This window comes from Lolium rigidum, chromosome 7 (assembly GCF_022539505.1).
Source record: "Lolium rigidum isolate FL_2022 chromosome 7, APGP_CSIRO_Lrig_0.1, whole genome shotgun sequence".
Taxonomy (NCBI): Eukaryota; Viridiplantae; Streptophyta; class Magnoliopsida; order Poales; family Poaceae; genus Lolium; species Lolium rigidum.
Window position 1 is genome coordinate 347,677,641 of NC_061514.1, and position 21,866 is coordinate 347,699,506.

General features: G+C 50.6%; 1 protein-coding gene across 1 annotated transcript; it reads left to right on the top strand.

The window, feature by feature from the left end:
* The first annotated feature begins 1,730 nt into the window (after window positions 1-1,730).
* Window positions 1,731-2,840, top strand: LOC124678517 (SPX domain-containing protein 6-like). The gene is made up of 2 exons (XM_047214389.1): window positions 1,731-2,159; window positions 2,252-2,840. The coding sequence occupies exons 1-2, from the start codon at window positions 1,944-1,946 to the stop codon at window positions 2,753-2,755; spliced, it is 720 nt and encodes a 239-aa protein (XP_047070345.1). The 5' UTR covers window positions 1,731-1,943; the 3' UTR covers window positions 2,756-2,840.
* The last annotated feature ends 19,026 nt before the right edge of the window (window positions 2,841-21,866 follow it).

Sequence of the window (21,866 nt, forward strand, 5' to 3'; positions counted from 1 at the left end):
CGTTCTTCACCTTTCTCACTAGCATTTCTAGCTTTGCAACAGAGTGTTTTTTGTTCTTGTTGCCATTTTCATTAAAAAAAAATAAGAGAATTGATCAGCTAATAAGTAAAGATGACCAAAAACCAATAAAACATGATGACACACACATGCCCCAAGAATACGGACCACACATAGGACAAAGCTGGAGAGTAACACAAGCCAACGCCAACAAATGAAGCACCAAAACTCCAAGACGACACGCCCAAGAGGGAAGCAACCATGGCGCAACCGAAACCTGCTCTGTCCAAGGCAAAACTTAGGTTTTCACGGGATACCTCGAGACCACTCCTTTCCCGCTCCTCCCCTTATGCCGCTACCGGTGGATATCGCCGGCAAAGTCCATACAATTGTCGGTGTTGGCAGGGGACATCTCGACCCGGCAGTTGCGAACCCTCGCTTGTGGCGCCCAAGCCTAAATCATGGCGGGGCACTTCAAGCCTTGGACAACATATCTATCATGTTTAGCTTGCATTAGTTGTTCTTTTAGTGTCTAGGTGTTGTTCTTCTCTCTTCCGTGAGATTTTATTGTAAGCAGTGTCTTATGTCTATACCAATGTTGTTCGTGGCTTTATTAATTTAACGATTTTGCTAATTCTAAGTTGACTGAGAACCAACCCACATAATTGCCTCGTAATTCATGCTAGTTATAAGTTGCAACATAGTTGCAAGTGAGATTTGTTTCCTAATTTGTGCTAGTAATGGATTGCAACATGACTTCCAACTTAAAAAGATATATCTGGACCATTGGATTACTTCATGATTTGTGTTAATCATGAGTTGCAACATGGGTTGCAATCGACGGTCAGCTTACTGAGAATTAGTCACTCCCTTAATTTAAAGACGATCTTTTTGAGCTCTTGATCATCATCTAAGTAAAATCAAGGTGTATGGAAGTCTCTGAAAAGAGGTGATCTGGAGGCGGCCACACCAAACCCATGTAGGGTTTCCGCCCCCTCGTCGAAACACCGGCAGTCTGCTTTCCCTCCGGTGGCCTTTGGGCCTTGGAGGTGTGGTGGATCACATGAGGGTTCTCTTTCTTTGTTTAGGTTGCTTTCGGTGGTTTGTTTATGGTGAGGCAACAGCTACATCCAGAAGTCAGAATAAGGTCCTCCAGCACTATCCTCACTCCGGTGGTGCATCTAGTGCCGGCGGAGGGCACGTGGAGTCGTGTGCCCGGCGGATCTCATGGGATCCAATCGATTTTCGTGTTTGTTGGTGTGCTTTCATGCCAGTATCTTTCGATCTATGGTTGTCATCATTGGTGATGGTTGTTGTTCTGGTGCGCTGGTCCTTTGCAGCTTTAGCATGATGATTTCCTGCCACAACACGCTCTACTATAACAAGTTTTGTTCGGCTCGGTGAGGGAGGGGCGAGGACGGCGCCACGCTTTTGGCTCGTGCTATTGTATGTAGTCGTTGATCTAAAGATCTATTTGTAATTTTTATTACTTTTGAAACCGTTGGTGCTGCTATTGATGATTATTAATAGATTGTGAATTTTTTACAAAAAAAAGTTCTTGAAAACCCATTCCACGTATTCTCAAGCCATGCCTACCCGTAGTCTAAAAAAGTGCATGTAACCGGGTGCCCCTTGCTCGCTCCTCCCTCAAACACACCGCCCCACGCCTCACGGCGTGGTCTTGCCACACTGAGCATATGCCGTAAATATTCCAAGAACATCACCATCCTCTTCCTCATCTCCACCAAACGCTCACCTCACAATCCACGTACAAACCCCCGCCTATATTTACTGGCACTCATCGCCGCTTCACCCCTCACAATCCAAGAACACAACACTTTTTCACATTCTATTGTTGTTGCTCTTGAGGGGACGAAATTAGTTAGGAGCAGACGGGGCGTCGATCAACAAGCAGGGAGTTGGTGATCGACTGGTCATTTTGCGGCATGAAGCATGGAAAGTGGCACAAGAGGCAGGTCGACCAGAGCCTGCCGGCATGGAAGGTCGAGTTCCTGCGCTACAAGGAGCTGAAGCCCATCGTAAGCGCCGTCTCCGGCCGCCCGCCCTCTCCGGCCGAGTTCGTGGCCCTCCTCGACGCCGAGATCGAAAAGATCAACGCCTTCTTCATCGAGCAGGAGGAGTTCTTCATTATCCGCCACAAGGTAATCACCATTCCCAAATGGTTTGGCCTGTCACCGTAAATTTGTAATCTTCATTCTCTGACGATTTCTGTCATTCTGTGTTGTACGAGCAGGAGCTGCAGGTGGCGATCAGGGACGCGCTGGCGAGGAAGGCGGCGGTGCCGGAGAGCGCGCACGAGGCGGAGATCGCGGCGATCCGGAGGGAGATCGTCAACTTCCACGGCGAGATGGTGCTGCTGCTCAACTACAGCAGCGTCAACTACATCGGTCTGGCCAAGATCCTCAAGAAGTACGACAAGCGCACGGGCGCCGTGCTCCGGCTCGCCGTGATCGAGACCGTGCTGGCGCAGCCCTTCTTCACGGCGGAGGCGGTGACGCTGATGGTGAGGGAGTGCGAGGCCATGATGGAGGCGGTCTTCCCCACGGCGCCCGGCGAGGGCCAGGCGGCGGCGCGGCGGGACCGCGAGGCGCTGGCCGCCGCGGAGCAGAGGATCTTCCGCAACACCGTGGCCGCGCTGCTGGCGATGGAGGACGTGCGCAGCGGGAGCTCCACGCGCGGCCGCCACTCGCTGCCGCCGCTCACCCTGCCGGACTCCGAATGGCTCCGCTCCTTCTAGCCGCCGTCCCCGATCCCCATCCAATGACCACCGCTTCTTTGTCTGGTGTCCCTAGCCACCCCAGCCGCAGATATGTAATTGGCTATCTGTATAATTCTCACTAAGTTTTTTCCTTTTCTACTTGCGAATAGTAAGATATGTGAGCCAGAATGCAAATTCATACTACTGAATTTGATGCGGAAAAATACATACTAGTAAGGCTGGTGTCAATGCACCGTCCCACTCTTGCCCGCCACGTCAGCTTTTTTTCTCACTCTCACCCTACTCTCACCCCACTCTCACCCCACGGTGCCAATGCACGGGCTATAGTGGCAGCTCTCGCCCCGCTCTCGCCCCACTCTCGCCCTGCTCTCGCCCCCACTAGCGCCGCTATCGCCCCACTCTCGCCCCGCTCTCGCCTCCAACGCGGGCGGTACCGCCCGGCGCCAGCCCCAGCGCCCCGCGCTCGCGTCCCGCCCCACTCCCGCCCGTCTCCCGCCCCTAGCCGGGCGATACCGCCTGCGCTCACGCCCGCGTTGGCACCGGCCTAACTAGTTGTGCATTATGCTCCTAAATCTTTATCAGGACATGGACACTGTACTACGTTTTTCGTTAACAAGATTCTGCTAGTACTAGCGAGAAGTGTATTTGGCACATGAGCACCAGTGCTTCTGATTTCTAAAAATCATATTTTTTGGAATTTAAAAAATGCGAAATTAAATACCCACATACATATAAACATTCTGAAGGTACGGTAAAAATTTTGGAGAAAAATATGTTATATTTTAAGCTATACAAAAAAGACAAATTTCTGACAAATATATACCTCTATACGTAGCCACAAATTTATTTTTTTCCTGTAGCTTAAAATACAATGTAATTTTTACCGAAATTTTGCATAAATATTGAGAACATGTGTATGTATTCATGGAATAAATATGATGATTTTTTAGAATGTAGAAATACAGTTTTAAATATTTAAAAAATTGAGAGCACCGGTGCTCATGTGCACCAAATTTGCTTCCACTACTAGACTGTATTTGTGTTTAAATATAGTTCAGTGTGTCGTACATAAGTGCCATGGTGCGGCAAAGATTCTACTACTACACTCACTGCCGCCGCTCACCCTGCCGGACACCGACTAGCTCCTCTCCTTCCAGCCGCCATCCCCAATCCTCATGGATTAGATCTAATGGCCTAAGAGCATCTCCACCAGCGCGTCCTAAATAGTTGCTGGCAGGACACCGGCACTGTCGTATGGGGGTGTCGGCACAACATCCTTCATTTGGGGGAGCTGCTACCACATCACGCCTCCATATGGCAATCTCGATAGATCATTTGAATTAAAAACTCAAACAAAAGTATAGAAATTTGAATAAGTTTCCGAATACAAAGTTTGGGCCAACACGGCCACCAAATTAGAATAGGTTTTCGAATATGAAGTTTGGGCCAACATACGGCCACCGAATCACCGTCTAGTGCGGCTGCAAAAAACAATTTCGGCTTCCAGGCGAGATGATCAGATGAACAGGGTCATGGGTGGCTCAACCTCGACGACGTCCTCATCATCGGCGAGCCCCGGCGGTAGCTCCAGTGTTGCAACTGGATCCACGATCACCGAGGGAGGCATGAACGTCGACGGTGCGGGAGGGGGGGGGGGAGGGGCATGAACGTTGACGGTGCCGCCGGAGTCATGAACGTCGACGGTGTCGGGGGAGTCATGGGCACTGACGCAGCTCGCGCCGCCATCACCTCTTGGCCGATGCGCTCGCGGTACATCTCGTGCCACGCCCTCGTCAATGGGTCCATCTCCTCCATGTCGACCATCAAGATCTTGGAGTCTTGAGACATATTGGTCAACGAAAGCTGCGTCGCTTCGTTGGTGGCCTTCATGGTGGCGGCGTGAGCTTCCATCTTCGTTGCCTCCACTTTCTCCCTCTCCAACTCGATCTTCATGTCTTGCTTCTCTAGTATTGCCTTCCACACGACGGCGGCCCTATCCGCCGCTTCCTTGTTCTTCATTGAGAAGGAGGATATCATCTTCTCAAGGGAGGCATCCATGGCGGCCAATGCCGGCGCCGCATTCCTCTCAGCCTTGGCCTTCTTGTTGCCAATGGGGCGCCCGTTGGAGGCGCCGGAGGGATCGACTGGCCCATCTTCCGTGACGCTGTCCTTGTTGAAAGTGTAGCGGATGGTGTCCCATTTTTTGCAACATTGTTGTTTGTTGAAGCAATGCATGGATGGGAAATCTTTGTCCTCGTTTTGGTTCTTGTACATCTTGAGGGCGTCGAGCATCTAACAATACATGATTCATTAACAAGATATAGAACAAGATGGACATCATCAAATAGATACACTACGATGCATTATGAAATAGACATCACCAAATGGACATAGATCATACCCAATCCACCATCGTCTTGTCGCTCTCCTTCCGGAGCTTAACCTTCTCATAGAAGCACCGGTGCGGTGGCTTCGGCGGCGCCTTCGTCGACGTCTTCGCTGTCTTCGCCGAAGCCTTTCCCTTCGGCGGCATGGCGGCGGCGAGGGTTTTTTGGGTTGGAACCTGGATGGGAGATAGAGCGGCGGGCGGGAGAAATGAGCGGCGGAGGGGAAGGGGTTTTGGTGGAAAATACGTATATTTTTGGGATGTGTGGCTGACAGTTGGCTCCCACGCCCAAAAAAATTCGTGCCGCGAGGCGCCGGCGCGCCCGATTTGCGCCTTTCGTGAAGGGGCCGACACAGGGTTGCCGGCGCTTCTATTGGGCTCGAAATTGCGCCGGCGCTTTTTGGGACGCGTCGGTGCGAGCCCATTTTCGATGCCGCCCCCTAAAATGCTACCGGGGCCGCCGGTGGAGATGCTCTAAGAGCATGTCTAACATGCCCCTTATAACCCGCCCACCCCGTAAAATTCCGGCGAGATACGGGGCAGGCGCGGTTTGGGCCGTCTAGCAGGCCCCGTATTCGGGCCGGCCCATTTCGGTGGAATACGGGCCCCAGGAAATCCGCCCCACCGCCCCCCTATTTATACCGGGCGAAGGTGCGAGTGAGGGGTTAACCCCTCACTCGCAACCCTACCTCCGCCGTGCGCCGCCGCCTCCATCCTGCTCCGGCGAGCAATACCTCTCTCCCCCGCGCCGCATTCCACCCCAGCCCCGGCATGGATGCCCGCCGCCGCAGTAGCGCCTCGCCGGCGAGCGGATCGAAGCGATCCCGCTCGCCGGACAACGTGGAGGATGCGTGGCGCTTGCAATGCAAGCGCTCCGCCGCGGGGAGCCGCCGTGCGGCCTGCAAGTACGATGGCGCCTCGTTCGTCCCGCCGAAGCTCCACGAGTTCGCGCGGGGCGGCCGCTGGTACAACGAGGACCCGCCGGTGAAGCCGATGAGCGGCCCCAAGTTCGACGAGTGGCGCGCCGAGTGGGAGCGCCAACGGTGGACGAAGGAGGCATGGAACGCGAGCATCGGGAGCACCAGCGGCGAAGGACCTCCGCTCGCCGGCGACGAGGAGGACGAGGACGAGGACCCCGCCTTCAAGAAGGCGATTGAAGAGTCCCTGAAGGACGCCGCCGAGAGGGAGAGGGCGGAGGAGGAAGATAGGGCGGCGGCCATCGCCGCCGTGAAGGAGGCGGAGGCTGACGGCTACATCATCGACCTCTCCGACTAGAAGTCGCGATCCATGATCGCGCATTTTGTATGTAGATACGTCGATCCGTATGTATGATCGACGAACTATGAATGAACAAGTTTCGCGGGTTTTTTAAAAATTTGCGAATTTACGGGGTCAAATACTGCTAGACGGAACAGTGTTTCTACGAGCATTTTTTTATACGAGGCGAAATAGTCGCAAAATACGGAGCAGAAAAGTAAGGGGCCTGCTAGACATGCTCTAAGGCTGTTGCAGTATAACCAAAGTACCGTGTATGGACATGTTTCCCTGAAACCAACGTCACCTCTTCATATAATGGATGCCTCCAAGAGACACCAATCCTCGTAATAGAACACAAGTTTTAGTTTTAGATCATTTGTTTGTCTCTCAATTACCTTCAACACCAATGACAACCGATTCTTGGTGTGGTGTCCCCAACTATAGCCACAGATATGTCATGTGTAATTGGCTATCTGTAAATTTCAAAGTTTTCCTTTTCCGTTTTCCACTTGCTAATGTAAGATGTGAACCAACATACAAATTCGTACTGAATTTGATATGGAAAAATATATAACATGTGCATTATGCTCATATAGATCTTTCTCAGGACATATATAAATTCAACTTGCAAGCAGAATTTTGAGATATCTTTTACTGTACATGGGTATGTCCGAACGCCAAGACGAGATAGCAGTTCTTTCACCTCTGGCTCCTGACGAGTGAAGAGGTCACGGAAGAATGTTCAACATAATTTATTCATGTTGGATCATTGCAGAAGGATGGACAGCATGAAGTTATACACATGTGTTTGTGCATTCAGAGATCGAGCTGACGAAGGGAGCCTAGGCCATTAGAGCAAGGCCGATCGGTGCTCTTCAGACGGTAAGACCGCGAGAACGGAAGCAGCCTCAGAGCCTCGACGGTAACAGCAGCACAGCTTGATCTTTCTGAAGGAAGAGTTCAGCAGCAAGTTCATCTTCTAGAATATGTTACAGGTGGAAAAGAGGGGGAGACGCCTGTGTCGACTCCGCAAAAGGTACAAGCACAAAAAAGACAGAAGAAAGTGGTGAATGGTGTGGAAATCAAGGAAACTATAGGATCGGCGACCTCCGGGCAGGAGGATCGCCGGGAGCAATGAAAATCTGTGGTCTGAACTGCCGCGGTTTGCGTAACCGCCGGGCAGTTCGAGCGCTTCTTGACCTTGAGAAGCATCTGAAACCTGATGTGTTTTTCCTGTCCGAGACACATTTGGAAAAAGTGAGGACAGATAATCTCATGAGAAAGCTAGGTTTCGATAAGTCTATCACTTTTGAGAGTGATGGGCAGAGTGGAGGTTTACTTATGCTTTGGAGAAATAATGTTAAGATTATAGGTAGAGGAGCAACTAAGAATTATATTGATGTTATTATTGAAGATGATATTACGTGGAGATTTACTGGGTTTTATGGTGAGCCAAGTTGGGGACAGAAACATATCTCTTGGGAGGCTCTGCGCACTCTTCATGGGCAGGTTGCGTTACCATGGCTTGTTTTAGGGGATTTCAATGAAATTTTATTTAATTATGAGAAAGAGGGTGGTCGACCAAGATCTCAAGTGGCGATGAAAGCTTTCCATGATGCGCTCAATGATTGTGAGCTAGAGGATATGGGATATGTGGGAGATCTTTTTACTTGGAGAAGGGGGAAATTAAGAGAAAGGCTAGACAGAGGATTGGTTAATGATCAGTGGAATGCATGCTATCCTTTTGCAAGCCTGATCAACAGTGAGACAACTAGGTCTGATCACAGACCTCTTCTGGTGGATACTGAATATTTATCCAACACCCATGCTAATATTGACAGACCTCGGAGATTTGAGGCAAGATGGTTACAAGAGGATATAGTTGAGGAGATGGTGAAGGCTGCTTGGGAAAGGGCGAAAGCCAGAGGGGAAGAAATTTCTTTAATGGAGAAATGCAACGATGTGCACTCAGAATTGCATACTTGGGACAGAGACGTGCTGAAGGGGCCGGCAAGGAAACTGAAAGAACTGAAAAAAGATCTGGAACAACTCAGGAGAGGTCCTATGACTGACGCGGCTTTGGCGGCTCAAAAGGAGATCCAAATGCAGATTGAAATAACTTTAGAAAAAGAAGAGATGTTCTGGGTGCAGAGAGCCAGAGCAAATTGGTTGAAACATGGTGATAGAAATATAAATTTCTTCCATAGGATGGCTTCTAAACGGAAAAAGCAGAACACAATTAAATTTCTGATGGATGATAATGGTATAAAGCATGAGGACAAAGACTCTCTATGTGTGATGTAGTGTATAACTATTTTTCTGATCTTTTCACATCAGAGGTTCCGGCACCAGAGTTGAGTGTTTTTGAGGATGTCCATACTCTTGTTACAGAAGAGATGAACAGAGGCCTTCTAGCTCCTTTCACGGCTGAGGAGGTGAAAAAGGCCCTGTTTCAAATTGGCGATCTGAAGGCCCCAGGTCCCGATGGTTTACATTCGATATTCTATAAGAGATTTTGGGAGATGCTAGGTGATGATTTGACAAAGGAGGTTCTGGAGGCCATTGATAACATCTCAGTTCCAGAAGGTTGGAATAACACGACAATTGTGTTGATTCCTAAAATTGATAATCCTGAAAAGGTAACACAGTTCAGACCCATAAGTCTCTGCAATGTGGTCTATAAGGTTATATCTAAGATGCTATCTAATAGATTGAAGTTTTATTTACCTGATATTATTAGCGACCATCAGAGTGCTTTTGTGCCAGGAAGACTGATCACAGATAATATATTGGTTGCCTATGAATCTATTCATGCGATGAAGAGAAAGAGGGGGAAGAAGGGTCTATGTGCAGTTAAACTTGATATGCATAAGGCCTATGATCGAGTTGAATGGGCATATCTAGAGAAAATAATGCTGAAGTTGGGTTTTGCCAGGAGATGGGTGAATATTGTCATGGCTTGTGTTTCATCAGTAAAATACAATGTTAGGTTTAATTCTATGGAGACAGAAGCTTTCACACCATCGAGAGGATTGAGACAAGGGGACCCCTTATCCCCTTACTTATTTCTATTAGTGGCTCAGGGTTTATCAAGCATGCTTAAAGGAGCAGAATTGAGAGGAGAGATTGATGGGGTGCGGGTCTGTAGAGAGGCACCCATGGTTTCACATCTGCTCTTTGCTGATGACTCTTTGATCTTGATGAATGCAGATAGAAAGAATTCTCTGAAACTGAAAGATATTTTGGACAGGTACTGTGCTAACTCAGGTCAGAAACTCTCGGAAAGCAAATCAAGTATCTACTTTAGTCCGAATACTATAGTTGAGGAGAGGGCCGAAGTTTGCCAAATTCTGAATATTATGACAGAATCCCTTAATGAAAAATACTTGGGATTGCCAGCTATGGTGGGAATTGATAAAAGTGAATGTTTCAGACACTTGGTGGACAGAGTGTTGGCTAGAATAAGTGGATGGAAGGAAAGATTACTAAGTCTGGGTGGGAAAGAAATTCTCATAAAAGCTATTGCTCAAGCAATACCAGTTTTTGCTATGATGGTTTTCAAAATTCCGAAGAACATTTATAAAGGAATCTCTGATGCTATCTCCAGTTACTGGTGGGGTGATGAGGAAGAGCAAAAACACATGCATTGGAAGGCTTGGTGGAAGCTCTGTATTCCGAAAAATAGTGGTGGTATGGGGTTCAGGGACTTAGAATCTTTCAACTTGGCTCTGCTAGCAAAGCAGGTATGGAGACTTTTGTGTGAACCTGAATCTTTGTGTGCAAAGGTTTTGAGAGCAAAATATTATCCGGATGGGTGTCTTCTTAAAGCGACACTGAAGAGTGGAAGCTCCTTCACGTGGCAAAGTATTCTTGCAGGTCTTGAATGTTTCAAGAAGGGGTGTATTTGGAGAGTGGGAGATGGGAGTCAAATTAATATTTGGGAGGACAACTGGATTCCATCAAGTCACAATCTGAAAATTATGACTCCTAGAGGAACTAATATTCTGACTAGTGTGGCTGATTTGATTAATCCAATTGATGGCCTATGGGATGAGGATATTATTCAGGATATATTTTGGCCGGTGGATGCTCACAGAATTCTACAAATCCCATTGACACCAAACAGAGAGGACCTGGTGGCGTGGCACCACAACAAACTTGGTTTATTCTCAGTTCGGTCAGCATATTACTGTCAGTGGGATCATAAGTTTGGTCGACACAATAGAAACATAAATATTGCGGAAGGTGCAAATAATGAGGTATGGAAAAAGCTTTGGAACCTCGAAATCCCAAACAAGATTAAGATCTTCGGATGGAGAGTGTTACATGCCATGATTCCATGTAGGGGGGTTCTAGCGAACCGGCATATAGGGAATACAGGAGGCTGTCCTATCTGTTTGTCTGACTGTGAAGATATTAAACATTTATTGTTTTCTTGTGCAAGAGCAAAACAGATTTGGAGTGATCTTGGGCTGTCAGAATTGATAGAAAGTGTTATGGAGGTTGACAGATCGGGTTCTATCGTGATTGAGGAAATTATTAGAAGGGGAGACAGAGTGGAGGCGTTTGGAAATATTTGCTTTGCAGAAATTGTCCTCATTGCAGGTTGGTATATCTGGTGGGAAAGAAGACAGTTAGTGCATGGGGAGAAGGTACAAACAACATTCCGTTCAGCTATGTCCATTCGGGTGCTAGCTATGAACTATATGAAGGTGCTTAAAAAACAGGATAAAAAACCCGAGGATAGATGGAAGAAGCCGTTGGAGGGTTTGGTAATGATAAATATTGATGCAGCTTTTGAGTTGGACTCGGGTAGAGGTGCTACAGGGGTGGTTATCAGGGACTATACAGGGAGTTGCATAGCTGCTTTGCAAACTTTTTTACCGCATGTGGTCGATGCCCAGATGGCTGAAGCCTATGCTCTGAGGGATGGGCTGATATTGGCACAGCAAATTGGGGTTCAAAACTTTGTAGTCCAATCGGATTGTGTCCAGGTGGTAGAGACAATGAGGAATGGAGGGTTTTCAGCAACATCATCAGCTGCGATCTATGATGACTGTAGTATCCTTTGGAGTGGTTTTGGAAATGTGTCTATTGAGCATTGTAATAGGGGAGCTAATCAGGTAGCACATGAGCTTGCTAGAGTAGCGTTTAGTTCTGGTAACTCTTGTACCTGGGTCGATGAGCCCCCTAGGTTTATCCTTAGCAAGCTCGTGGATGATGTAACTATTCTGTGATGGCGGGCAACAGGTACCAGACGCACTCTTTTCCTTCCAGGGTACCGAAAGGGGCTGGAAGGTTTTTAATGAGGCGGCCTGTTGTCCTTTTAATATAATTTGTTTCAAAAAAAAAAAAAAACAGCAGCACAGCCGATGGCCATTGCCCATTCGATGCGGGGAGTGGCGAAGCAGCGTACCACAGCTCGGCCATCCGGCCACAGTTATACCGTTTCAGGATTTTCAGACAATGCATTGTCCAATCTGAAGGCGACTGTTAAACTTCATGCACTAGCCACTTGAACCAAAAGTCCGAACTGATGGAAAGGGCTAGGCAATCCACATATACACTTCACAACACCCCCACTCGCGTGTGACGGGAAGACGAGAAGACAAGTCAACACGTGTAGAGAAGCAAAGAGGCAGCGGCGGCGGCCGGGCGCGGAACGGCAGGGTGCCGGGGCGGGCGGCGGCTGCGGCTGCGAGGATTTTAGAATTTTAGAATAAATTGTGAAAACCAGGATTTGAACTCGAGACCTGAGCCTCTGATACCATGTTAAGCTTCATGCACTAGCCACTTGAACCAAAAGTCCAAACTGATGGAAAGGGCTAGGCAATCCACATATACACTTCACAACAGCGACAATGCTTGGTGACTGGATCAAACAAATCAGCACATAGGGTTGGTGCGTTCAGAGAAACAATTCCGCCAAACTCTAGCTACACAACTAAGGTTATTCCTTTGACGAAACGAATATACATTGATAAGACCACGAAGCGGTGGTGCTACGAAGGGGTCTGGAAGAGGCCCCCGCGTCGTCCCGCTCGGGCGACTCGGGTGGCGAAACCCTAGCCGCCGGGCTCGGCCGCCCCCTCCGCCTCCCTCCCCTTCGCCGCCGCCGGAGCACTCCGACGGGCAAAGCTCGTGCGGCTGTGGGCGGCGGCGGGGATCCCGTCTCGCGTCGCGGCGCGGGGGTGGGCGCTAGGCGCGGCGGCGGCGCTTTCTGGCCATCGACGGCGGGAGCTGCTGGGCTGGCGAGGGTCGGCGCGGCCGGATCTGGCGCGGACGCCGGGGCGGCGGCCCCGGGAAGGCGGTTTTCGGCGCATCCTCGCGCACGCGACAGGCTTCTGGCGGCGGGGGAGCCGCTGCTGGAGGCCACGGCTGCTCGGCGGTCTTTGGGGGCTGCTGCGGGCGGCCACAGTGGCGCGGCGGCGGCCGTGCTGCTGCGTGCGGCGGCCGGCGTGCTGCTGCGTGCGGCAGAGGGCGGCGCGCCGGCGTTTTGCCCGGGGCGGGCCGTTTCTGGGCCTTGGCGGGCTCAGACGGGAGGAGGTGCTGCTCGTGAAGGGTGGAGGTGGAGGAGGTGCCCGGCGCTGGCATCTTCTCTGCCGGAGTTGGGGATGCCGGGGCGGCGGCCCCGGGGGCGCGTCCTCGCCTCGCCGGATGCGGCGTCTGGACTGCGCGTGGGTGGTTGGCGGCCGGGCGGTGCCTCGACGCAGCGGTTGCGTGGAGGTCCATGGATCTGGCGGGTGCCTTGGCGCGGCGGTCGCGTGGTGGCTGCCCCCAGTTTTGCGGCGTCCCGGCAGTTGTGCCACCTGTGGGCCATGGTTGAGGTGTGCCATGGTGCTTGGACGGCGGCGCGGCGGCGCCGCTTCTCTGGTGGTCGGGGTGCTGACTGGTGCCCCGAGGCGAGCGACGAGTCGACTTGAGGTGTTTGCTCTGCTGCTGCGCATGGAGACCGAAGCGGCGACTCCGGGACGTGGAGGTTTTTGCTGCTCTGCCCTGGCCGTGCGGGCGGCAGAGCACGACTGCGTGAAGCGCCGTCTCAGGGTCGGCTTCGTGTGACGGCGGTGGGCTGCAATGCAGGCATGTCTTCTTCGTCGCCTTCGTGGATAGGCTTCAACGACTTGGGTTTGGGTGATCTCCGCGCGAAAGCACTGCATCCACTTCGGTTGGTGCCGGCGATGTCGGCGTCCTCGGACGTCTCTACCCTCGTTGGAGGCATTGCCGAGGAGCTCCTTCACCTCCCTTGTCATGTGAAGTCTCAGACTCTCCGGGTGAAAACCTGAGCTTTGGCTTTCGCTAGAGCGGGCATCAACGGCGCCATCGTCGTCTCCCCCTTGGGGGCGGTGCCTTGGAGGTCTGGTACTCCGCTGGGCATGGTTTGGCATGCTTTGCATGGCAGCTGCTTCGTCGGCTAGGTGGGTGCGCGGTCTCGGGACCGGTGTGGACGTCGGAGCGGCGGCTCCACTGCTCTGGGTCTTTGAGCGTCGTCTCTTCTTGCTTGGGCTGAAGTGTCGTCGGCTTGTAGCGTGCGCGGCCTCGGGGCCGGTGTTGTGTTTGGGTTGTCCCTTTCCGGTTCTCGCTAGTGTGCGCGGTCTCGGGACCGGTGTGGACGTCGGAGCGGCGGCTCCGGGTGCTTCTGTTTTGAGTGTTGCCACTTCTTGCTAGGGCGGGAGTGTTGTCGGCTCGTGTGGTGCGCGGCCTCGGGGTCGGTGTGTGGTGTTTGGGTTGTACGGTTTTCGGCCAGTTTTCCTTATAAACTGGCCAAATTTCCCTCTTCTTAATGAATAGGCAGTGCTCCTGCCGGTTGCTCCAAAAAAAAAAGACCACGAAGCGGCCACACAACGACATCAAGAGAGACAAAGGTAAATCATTTATTTTCAACCTACGATTTTAATTGGAGGATTCATTCATCAACTTGGTGTAATAAAACTGTTGCAGGCCCCTCAATCTTTTCTCTCCCGGGTCGCTCTCGCGCGGGGCGACTCCGGAGAGCCCAACCCTAGGACAAGCAACCCCCACATAGCCACCTCCCCGCGGCCGCCGCCGCCGGCACCGGCGGCGGTGGCGGCGCCCTGATGCCGAAGGCGGAAGGGAATGGTGGGCGCCCCCCGGTGTCTCCTCTGCGCGCGGAGAGGCGGCGACCTGGTGACTGGCGCGGCGGCGGCCTGGCGGCTGGCGCGGCGAGGCGAGGTGGTCCGGGCCGGTGTGGCGTGCTGTGCTGACCGGCGGCGGAGGGGGCGGCCAGCTCGCGCCTGCTGGAGGCCGCGCCCTGGCGGGCTGGATCTGGGCCTCACGGGCCCGGTCTGGGCGGACGGTTGCGGCCTCCAGGCGTGACGCGGGCAAGGCGGGGGATGGCGCGGCGGAGGCTCTGGTGGCGCCGGTGGTGGCCCGATCTGGCCTACTCGGCTCCGTGCGGGGCGGGGTGCCGCGCACCGGATCGTGCCTGCGGCCGGTGGCGGCCGGGGATGGTGGGCATCGGCGATGGCATGCTGGCCGGCATGATTTGACTGCCCTGCCGGTGAAGGACTCCTTGGCAGGATGGTGCCCCGGGTGAAAGCCCTGCCCGATTTGGTCGGTGCCGGCGATGGCGACGCCCCGGGGCGCCGTTCCCCTTCTTGAAGGCATCGTTGTGGGGCTCCTACCTCTCCTGCATTCAAGGCTTCATGCTCTCCGGGTGAAAACTCAAGCTCTGGCCTCGGCCGGTGCGGGCGACGGCGACGTCTCGTCGCTTCCCTTCTTGGAGGCGTCGTCTTGGAGCGCTTGACCTTCTCTCGACGGTGGTGGTTTTGCTTGTTGTGCTATGTTGCCATGTCGGACGGGTTGGAGGATGTCGAGGCGGCGGCCTCGGGCAGGTGGCTGTGAGCCGGGGCGGCGGCCCCGGAAGGCGGTGCGGCGGCATCTCTATGGTGCGGGGATGCGGCTTGCCACGACTTGGGTGGCGACCTTGGCCGTATGGGCGGCAGGGCAGTCGGCTCGGTCGGATGCGTCCTAGTGGGGACGGTCGGACGTTATGTCGGGGCGGCGGCCCCGGATGAGTTGGTGTGATGCTCGTGGTCTGCGGCTGTTTGCCCTGTGCAGCTTGGGCTGCGGGTGGATGGTTCGTGCGGCGTTGCAGCTCGAGAGCGAGCGGTGGTACGTCGGGGCGGCGGCCCGGGAAGGTGGTGGCCTTGGTGGACGCGCAGGGCGCGACGGAGCAGCGGTATGTCGGAGCGGCGGCTCCGAATTTGTCATCTTGGCAGTGTTGAGGACATCGACTTTGTGTCGCGAGGGTGACAAGGTCGTTTTGGCGCACTTCTCTAGGAGGTTCTTCTTCAGCTTTGTTGGAGTGTCCCGTGTCTTCTCCTCTCATAGTAGGCACGGCGTCTTCTCTTCGGCTTGGTTGGATGGCTAGCCAGTCTTGGCGAGTGTGTCGTCTGATTGTATCAGTTGTGGGTTGGTGTGGGCTTGCCCTTGTGGTGTGGCGTGTGGGGGCATGGCCCCGTGGTGTGGTGTCTTGTTGTATGGTTTTCGCCCGATTTTCTCCTAAAAACTGTGCATTTTCTTCTTAATTAATGGATGAGGCAAAGCTTTTGCCTCCGTTTCAAAAAAAAAAAAAAAAAACTGTTGCAGCGAGTTAGAACAAGTTTCATAGTCTGAACGATTCTCTTCGGTTCTTTCTCTCTTGTCTGGAAGATGATGGGTATGTTTTTGCGCCAGGATAGATGACACGTAGGTGCGGACGGACGGACGTAAAGGCAGGTGAACTAATAAATTTCTAAATATTCCTCGCACTGCTGCTCACTCGTTCACGTTTTTCCAGTGTGGATTTGTTTTAGCACGAAGAGGCGGCTTAACAGGCAACGGAGAGTTAGCAGATCATTTCAGTCGTTGGCTCCTGCCTCTAAAGAATCAAGACGTCAAGGCAAAAAGTTGAACAAGAATTGATATCTTGTGTGATTAAGCTGTTTCAGAATTTTCAGATCACACGAGTCAACCCATCATCATTCAGTCAGAAGTCAGAAATTTCCATTGTGAAGATGACAATGCTTAATGACAACCAAACAAATATACCTTCAGAATGTAGCGAACTGGCCATAAGACAGATAAGAAAGACTCTAGGAGAAATTTTTATTCGCTCTCAAGATTGTCCTATTCAGCACCTAAGACTATTATCAGAGGCTTTACCAACTTCCCTTGCATGACAGTTGCAAAAACAGGTTATACTAATATATTAATACTCCTACGCATGGTATGCATCTCCCATGTCTCTCCCGTTGGAAGGAAGAATATTCTTGTTCTAGATAGATTGATAGTACAGGAAGATGAAGTAAACCCCACGTATTTCTCCTCCAAAGAACAAGCAGCACAGGATATCCTTCTGAAATGCCAAAACTCCAACAATAAGAACAGCAAGTTGCATCTGTCTATACAAGACCAGATGTCCACATACGTGCAGCTGAAAAGGACGTCAATCGTTTCACAGACAAAAGGAAAATCTGTAAAGAAAAACTGTGGGTGAGACAGAGCCAGGCACCGCGGCGATTAGTCTTTACTTATTAGTTCTCCCTAGAACGATGACAGGTCAGGACAGGGATCACAGTCATTTCTATTTGAATTTGTTTAATTTTGGAAATGCTGGAAGGCAGCAAGTTTTAAATGCTGGAAACAACATTTAACCTGTACATGGGCTGAATAGCATTTTTTGCACATAAAAAATGGAGAAAACTCCATAGCAAAAAGAGTAACTTTTTTAGAGGAAGCAGTACACCTGGTTTGCGGAGCAGAGACGCTGCAACACACAGTTTTTGGCCAATTTTAGCCATAAATTGGTGAATTTGCTTGTCAAAATATCCACAATTTCAGAAATTTGACCCAGACCGACATTTTAAATGTTGAAATAGATACAAAGCACCCAAATTTTCATAAAAAAATGATAAGATGGCATGTTCTTACATCACTGGACAAGCATGTAGAGCAAGCAGAAACCGGATAAGAGTAGAGAAAAAAGAAGACAAGCCTGTCGCAGAAACTGGACCTATGTTCCGCCTTCTCCTGCACCACCTGCAGCTTGGCCTTGATCATCTTCAGATGTCCCTCTGCAGCCGGGGGGTACCCTTGATGCCACGATGGTTATCCACTGCTGTAACAATAAGTAAATTTGTAAATCACCTGTAGAGGGGATGCATGCCACTATGTTGTTTTGTGGGCTTGTGGCTAATGGTGAGATGCCGAGACCAATAATATGTTTAGAATGAAAATTGTTAATGAATAGAGGGGAACATATCGAATGGAAGATTGTAACTAGCTTTAAGCCAGCCAACACATATGCCATTATTCAGTGCTACTCATCTATTCCATCTTAGTGAACTGGTATTGTTTTATCCGAAGATAGAGGCAGTACGCTATTAACAAGCTTTAAACATCCAATATGCAAATCGAAATTTAAACAATAAGGTCGTACTATCTGAGGCAATACGTTATTAACAAGTTTTGACTCGGTATTTAAGTGTGACGACAAGCTTCAGATAGTACGACCTTGTGTTTTCAGTACTGTTATTGCCAGTTTCGAACTTATTACGAAACTCCTGCTTCGAGGATCAGCGCCTTAGCATACTTTATGCATATAGTGATTACCAGAGCAATAGTTATAGTTATATATTGTTTTAACTTAAACGCAGTTCATTAAAAAAGACATAAGAGCACCACATAATTCACAAGAAACAAAACATAGTTTATTCTTAAATATCTAGTCAACCTTTAAGCACGAGAACAATATACAGCTGACTGATTCCCAAAACCAAAGCAGTAATCGGAGCTTGTTACTTATCCAATGTAGAGAACAGATTCTTTTAACAGCATAACAGACCTACCAAATCTGTACTAATAAAACTGCTTAGATCAAAAAGGCTAAGCCAAAACGGGAAACCCACTGACTACTCAACCTGATAAAGCATCATATTCCACACATATTTCTCTTGAACAAAAGTTTTCCATAAGTTCTTCTCTGTGTCAAGCTTCCACCACCCCTTAGTCAGCAACTGATGCTGAACTTCCTAAAGGTATTTCAATCCAAAAACACCTTCAACTTAGGTGCACATAATTTCTGACATCTAGCCATATGTCACTTCTTGTGTTGCCACTCTTGCTAAAACATCTACAAGTTTAAAAGAGGTTTGGGGAAGCAAATACATGGACATGAGGCACATAGAGGATAGTACCTGCGGTATAAAAATTTCTGTAGGGATAATAGTCAGCGGAGAAAGAGTTGATATTGGGCCGTCTTGCAGAAACCTTCCAGATCTGCAATGTCTCGAGGTTGACCATGAAGACACTCATACCCCAAGAAAGAAAAATTGCACCAGTCTCCTCATCAAACCCCCGCAGTTGTAGACGATAATTCCATGGTGTCCTTGGTCCCAACTGAAGTAGCTTGTACAGGTCAACGGTTTTTTGCAGCACCAGTCGGGCAAAACCATTAGAATTGACCTCCCTCGCCCATATTTCGATGTATGGTCCTGTCAACACAGCAAGGCCAAGCCTGTTTTCTTGTGTCCGCAGTACCCGGCAGCAGTTCCACTCGGTACTTTGGTGTTTTTCTGGCTTCTCGGTCACACCAAGGCTCTGATTTCCAATATCAAATTCAAGGATGTCACCTTCTCGAGACAACCAACAAAGTGCATTCCCAACAAAGATGGTGGGCGTTATGAAGGCAATCGCATGTGGCATTGTTATTGATGCGATATTCCCCCATACACCAGACTCTGATTCGTAGAGGCGGGCAGATACACTTGATGCAGGTGTGTCGTTGTACAACAAGACCAATTTGAAGGGGCTCAAGCTGCAATCGCCGTGCAGTTGGTCATGACCATGACCGGCAACGCACACCACACCGCCATTTAGGAAGAAGGCCCAGTTATTGTTGGCGCTGAACTCCCTCGGAAGAGCTATTCGGCGCTGGTGGTTGGTGGTCGGATCACACACAATGGCCTCCGGCCTCGTCCTGTCGATGAAGAGGCAGAGGCCGTGGCGGCAGTCACGGAAGAGCCAGCGTTGCTCGGAGTGGCTCTGCGGCGGCAGTGAGAAGCGCACGGCCGGGATGCGGTCGGGCGGGTCCAGCGAGGGAACGAAGTCGGCTCCACGACTGTTAACAAAGAAGAAGCCGAGGAGGGGAGGCTTCCCGTGATGGTCGCGGAAACTGCGCAAGAATCCGGGGTCGGAGACGCTGCCGAGCCAACGCTTGCAGACGAGAGAGGCACGGGGGAGTGAGGACGGAAGCGGAGGCAGGCGGAGGAGGATCTCCCGGAAGGAGGTTTTCGTCCTCCAGCGGTGGCAGCTGCGCCGTCGGCGGCATCGTGGTGATGGCGGCGCGGCTGTGGACTGTGGAGTATCAAACCCTAGCAAGTGTGCACTGGCTCGTTGAGCTAGTCCGAAGCTGAACCTGCTGAATGCCTCAGGGCTGGTTCAACCAGGACGCACACGCATACCTGGCGAACGGGCCGGGCTTTGGCGTGCCGGCCCCAAGCACGCAAAAAAAGCCCGTCATGGGCCCAGCTCGGCCTGTGAGGTGCCGGGCCTGTGCTGGCCCATCAAACTAAGGTGCCGTGCCAAATGGGGCACGCGTGCCAGCCCGGCACAGCCCGTTAGGCGTATGGCCCGAGAGGGCACGCGATCGACCCGTGTAGCACACCAACCTAACCACCAGACCAGCGAAAGTTGATGATACACATGGAAGTCGGCGCTCCTTAAAGGAATTTTCAGGTCCTGTTAGTGATTCCCAGGCCCGCGTGCCAAACGGGACACCGTGCCGGCCCGTCTAGGTTATGTGTCGTGTCGGGGTCGGGGGGCGGGGCACGTGGGCCGGCACAGCACGGCCCGCTAGCTCACGGTCCGCTCATGTTTACGCACGTTTCTATTCTTGTAGACAGTGTTGTGCCTCCAAGTGCAGAGTTTTGTAGAACTGCAGCAAATTTTCCTCAAGTGGATCACCCAAGGTTTATCGAACTCAGGGAGGTAGAGGTCAAAAATATCCCTCTCAAGTAACCCTGCAATTACGATAGAAGAAGTCTCTTCTGTCCCCAACATAATCAATACACTTGTCAGATGTATAGGTGCACTAGTTCGGCGAAGAGATAGTAAACGCAAGTGATATGGATGAATATGAGTAGTAATAACGATCTGAAATAAATATGGCAGCAAGTAAACATGCACTAAAACAGTAAATAAACGGTGATTCGATGTTTGGAAACAAGGCCTAGAGATCATACTTTCACTAGTGGTCACTCTCAACAATGATATCATAAAGAAATATAAATATAAGCACTTCACTATGCTACTCTGAACTACTCTACGGTTGGATAACAAACACTAATTCACCGCGTAAGGCTACAAAAGCAAACCTTAAAGATGTATTCCTAAGTACTAATGAACACCCCACTCCATCACTTTGAGCATTCATAGAAGGTACTAACACACCACAATTTCATAGAGACATCCAACTCAAATCATAATTCAATGAACAAGTATTCTGTGAAATATAGCCTAAGAAACCCACACGGTGCACACACCGTCATCTTTACACACAAGGAGTCTCCGGAGATCACATAAGTAAAATCCACTTGAATAGCATAACGACATCTAGATTACAAAGCTCATGGTCACATAAAGATCACACCATGGGAGAGAGAGATAAACCACATAGCTACCGGTAGAGCCCTCGGCCCCGGGGTAGAACTACTCCCTCCTCATCATGGGAGTCAGCAACGGCGATGGAGATGGCGGTGGAGTCAATGGAGATGGCTCCGGGGGCAATTCCCCGTCCCGGCAGGGAGGCCGAAACAGAGACTTTTGTCCCCCGGATCTTGTCTGCGATGGCGGCGAAGTGATGTCTACGGGTGCTTCTATTCTGGTAGACAGTGTTGGGCCTCCAAGAGCAGAGGTTTGTAGAACAGTAGCAAGTTTCCCTTAAGTGGATTACCCAAGGTTTATCGAACTCAGGGAGGAAGAGGTCAAAGATATCCATCTCAAGCAACCCTGTAATCACAAACCAAGAAGTCTCTTGTGTCCCCAACACACCAAATACACTTGTCAGGTGTATAGGTGTACTAGTTCGGCGAAGAGATAGTGAAATACAAGTAATATGGATGTATATGAGTGGTAATAGCAATCTGAATAAAATATGGCAGCGAGTAAACATGCAACAAAACAAGTAAACAAACGGAGATTCGATGCTTGGAAGCAAGGCCTAGGGATCCCGCTTTCACTAGTGGACACTCTCAACAATGATCACATAATAGGACTACTCTACACCCTTTTGTTGGATGATGAACACATTGCGTAGGATTACACGAACCCTCAATGCCGGAGTTAACAAGCTCCACAATGCAATGTTCATATTTAAATAACCTTAGAGTGCAAGATAGATCAACATAATTACACCAAGAACTAACATAGCATGCACACTATCACCATCATGCATATGTAGGAGGAATAATACACATCAATACCATC

What these genes read in the sequence shown, in the direction of transcription:
- LOC124678517 (XM_047214389.1), top strand. Translation starts at nt 1,944, where the DNA reads ATGAAGCATGGAAAGTGGCACAAGAGGCAGGTCGACCAGAGCCTGCCG. An exon ending in TCTTCATTATCCGCCACAAG is followed by an intron (nt 2,160 to 2,251) that starts GTAATCACCATT and finishes TTGTACGAGCAG; the next exon opens with GAGCTGCAGGTGGCGATCAG.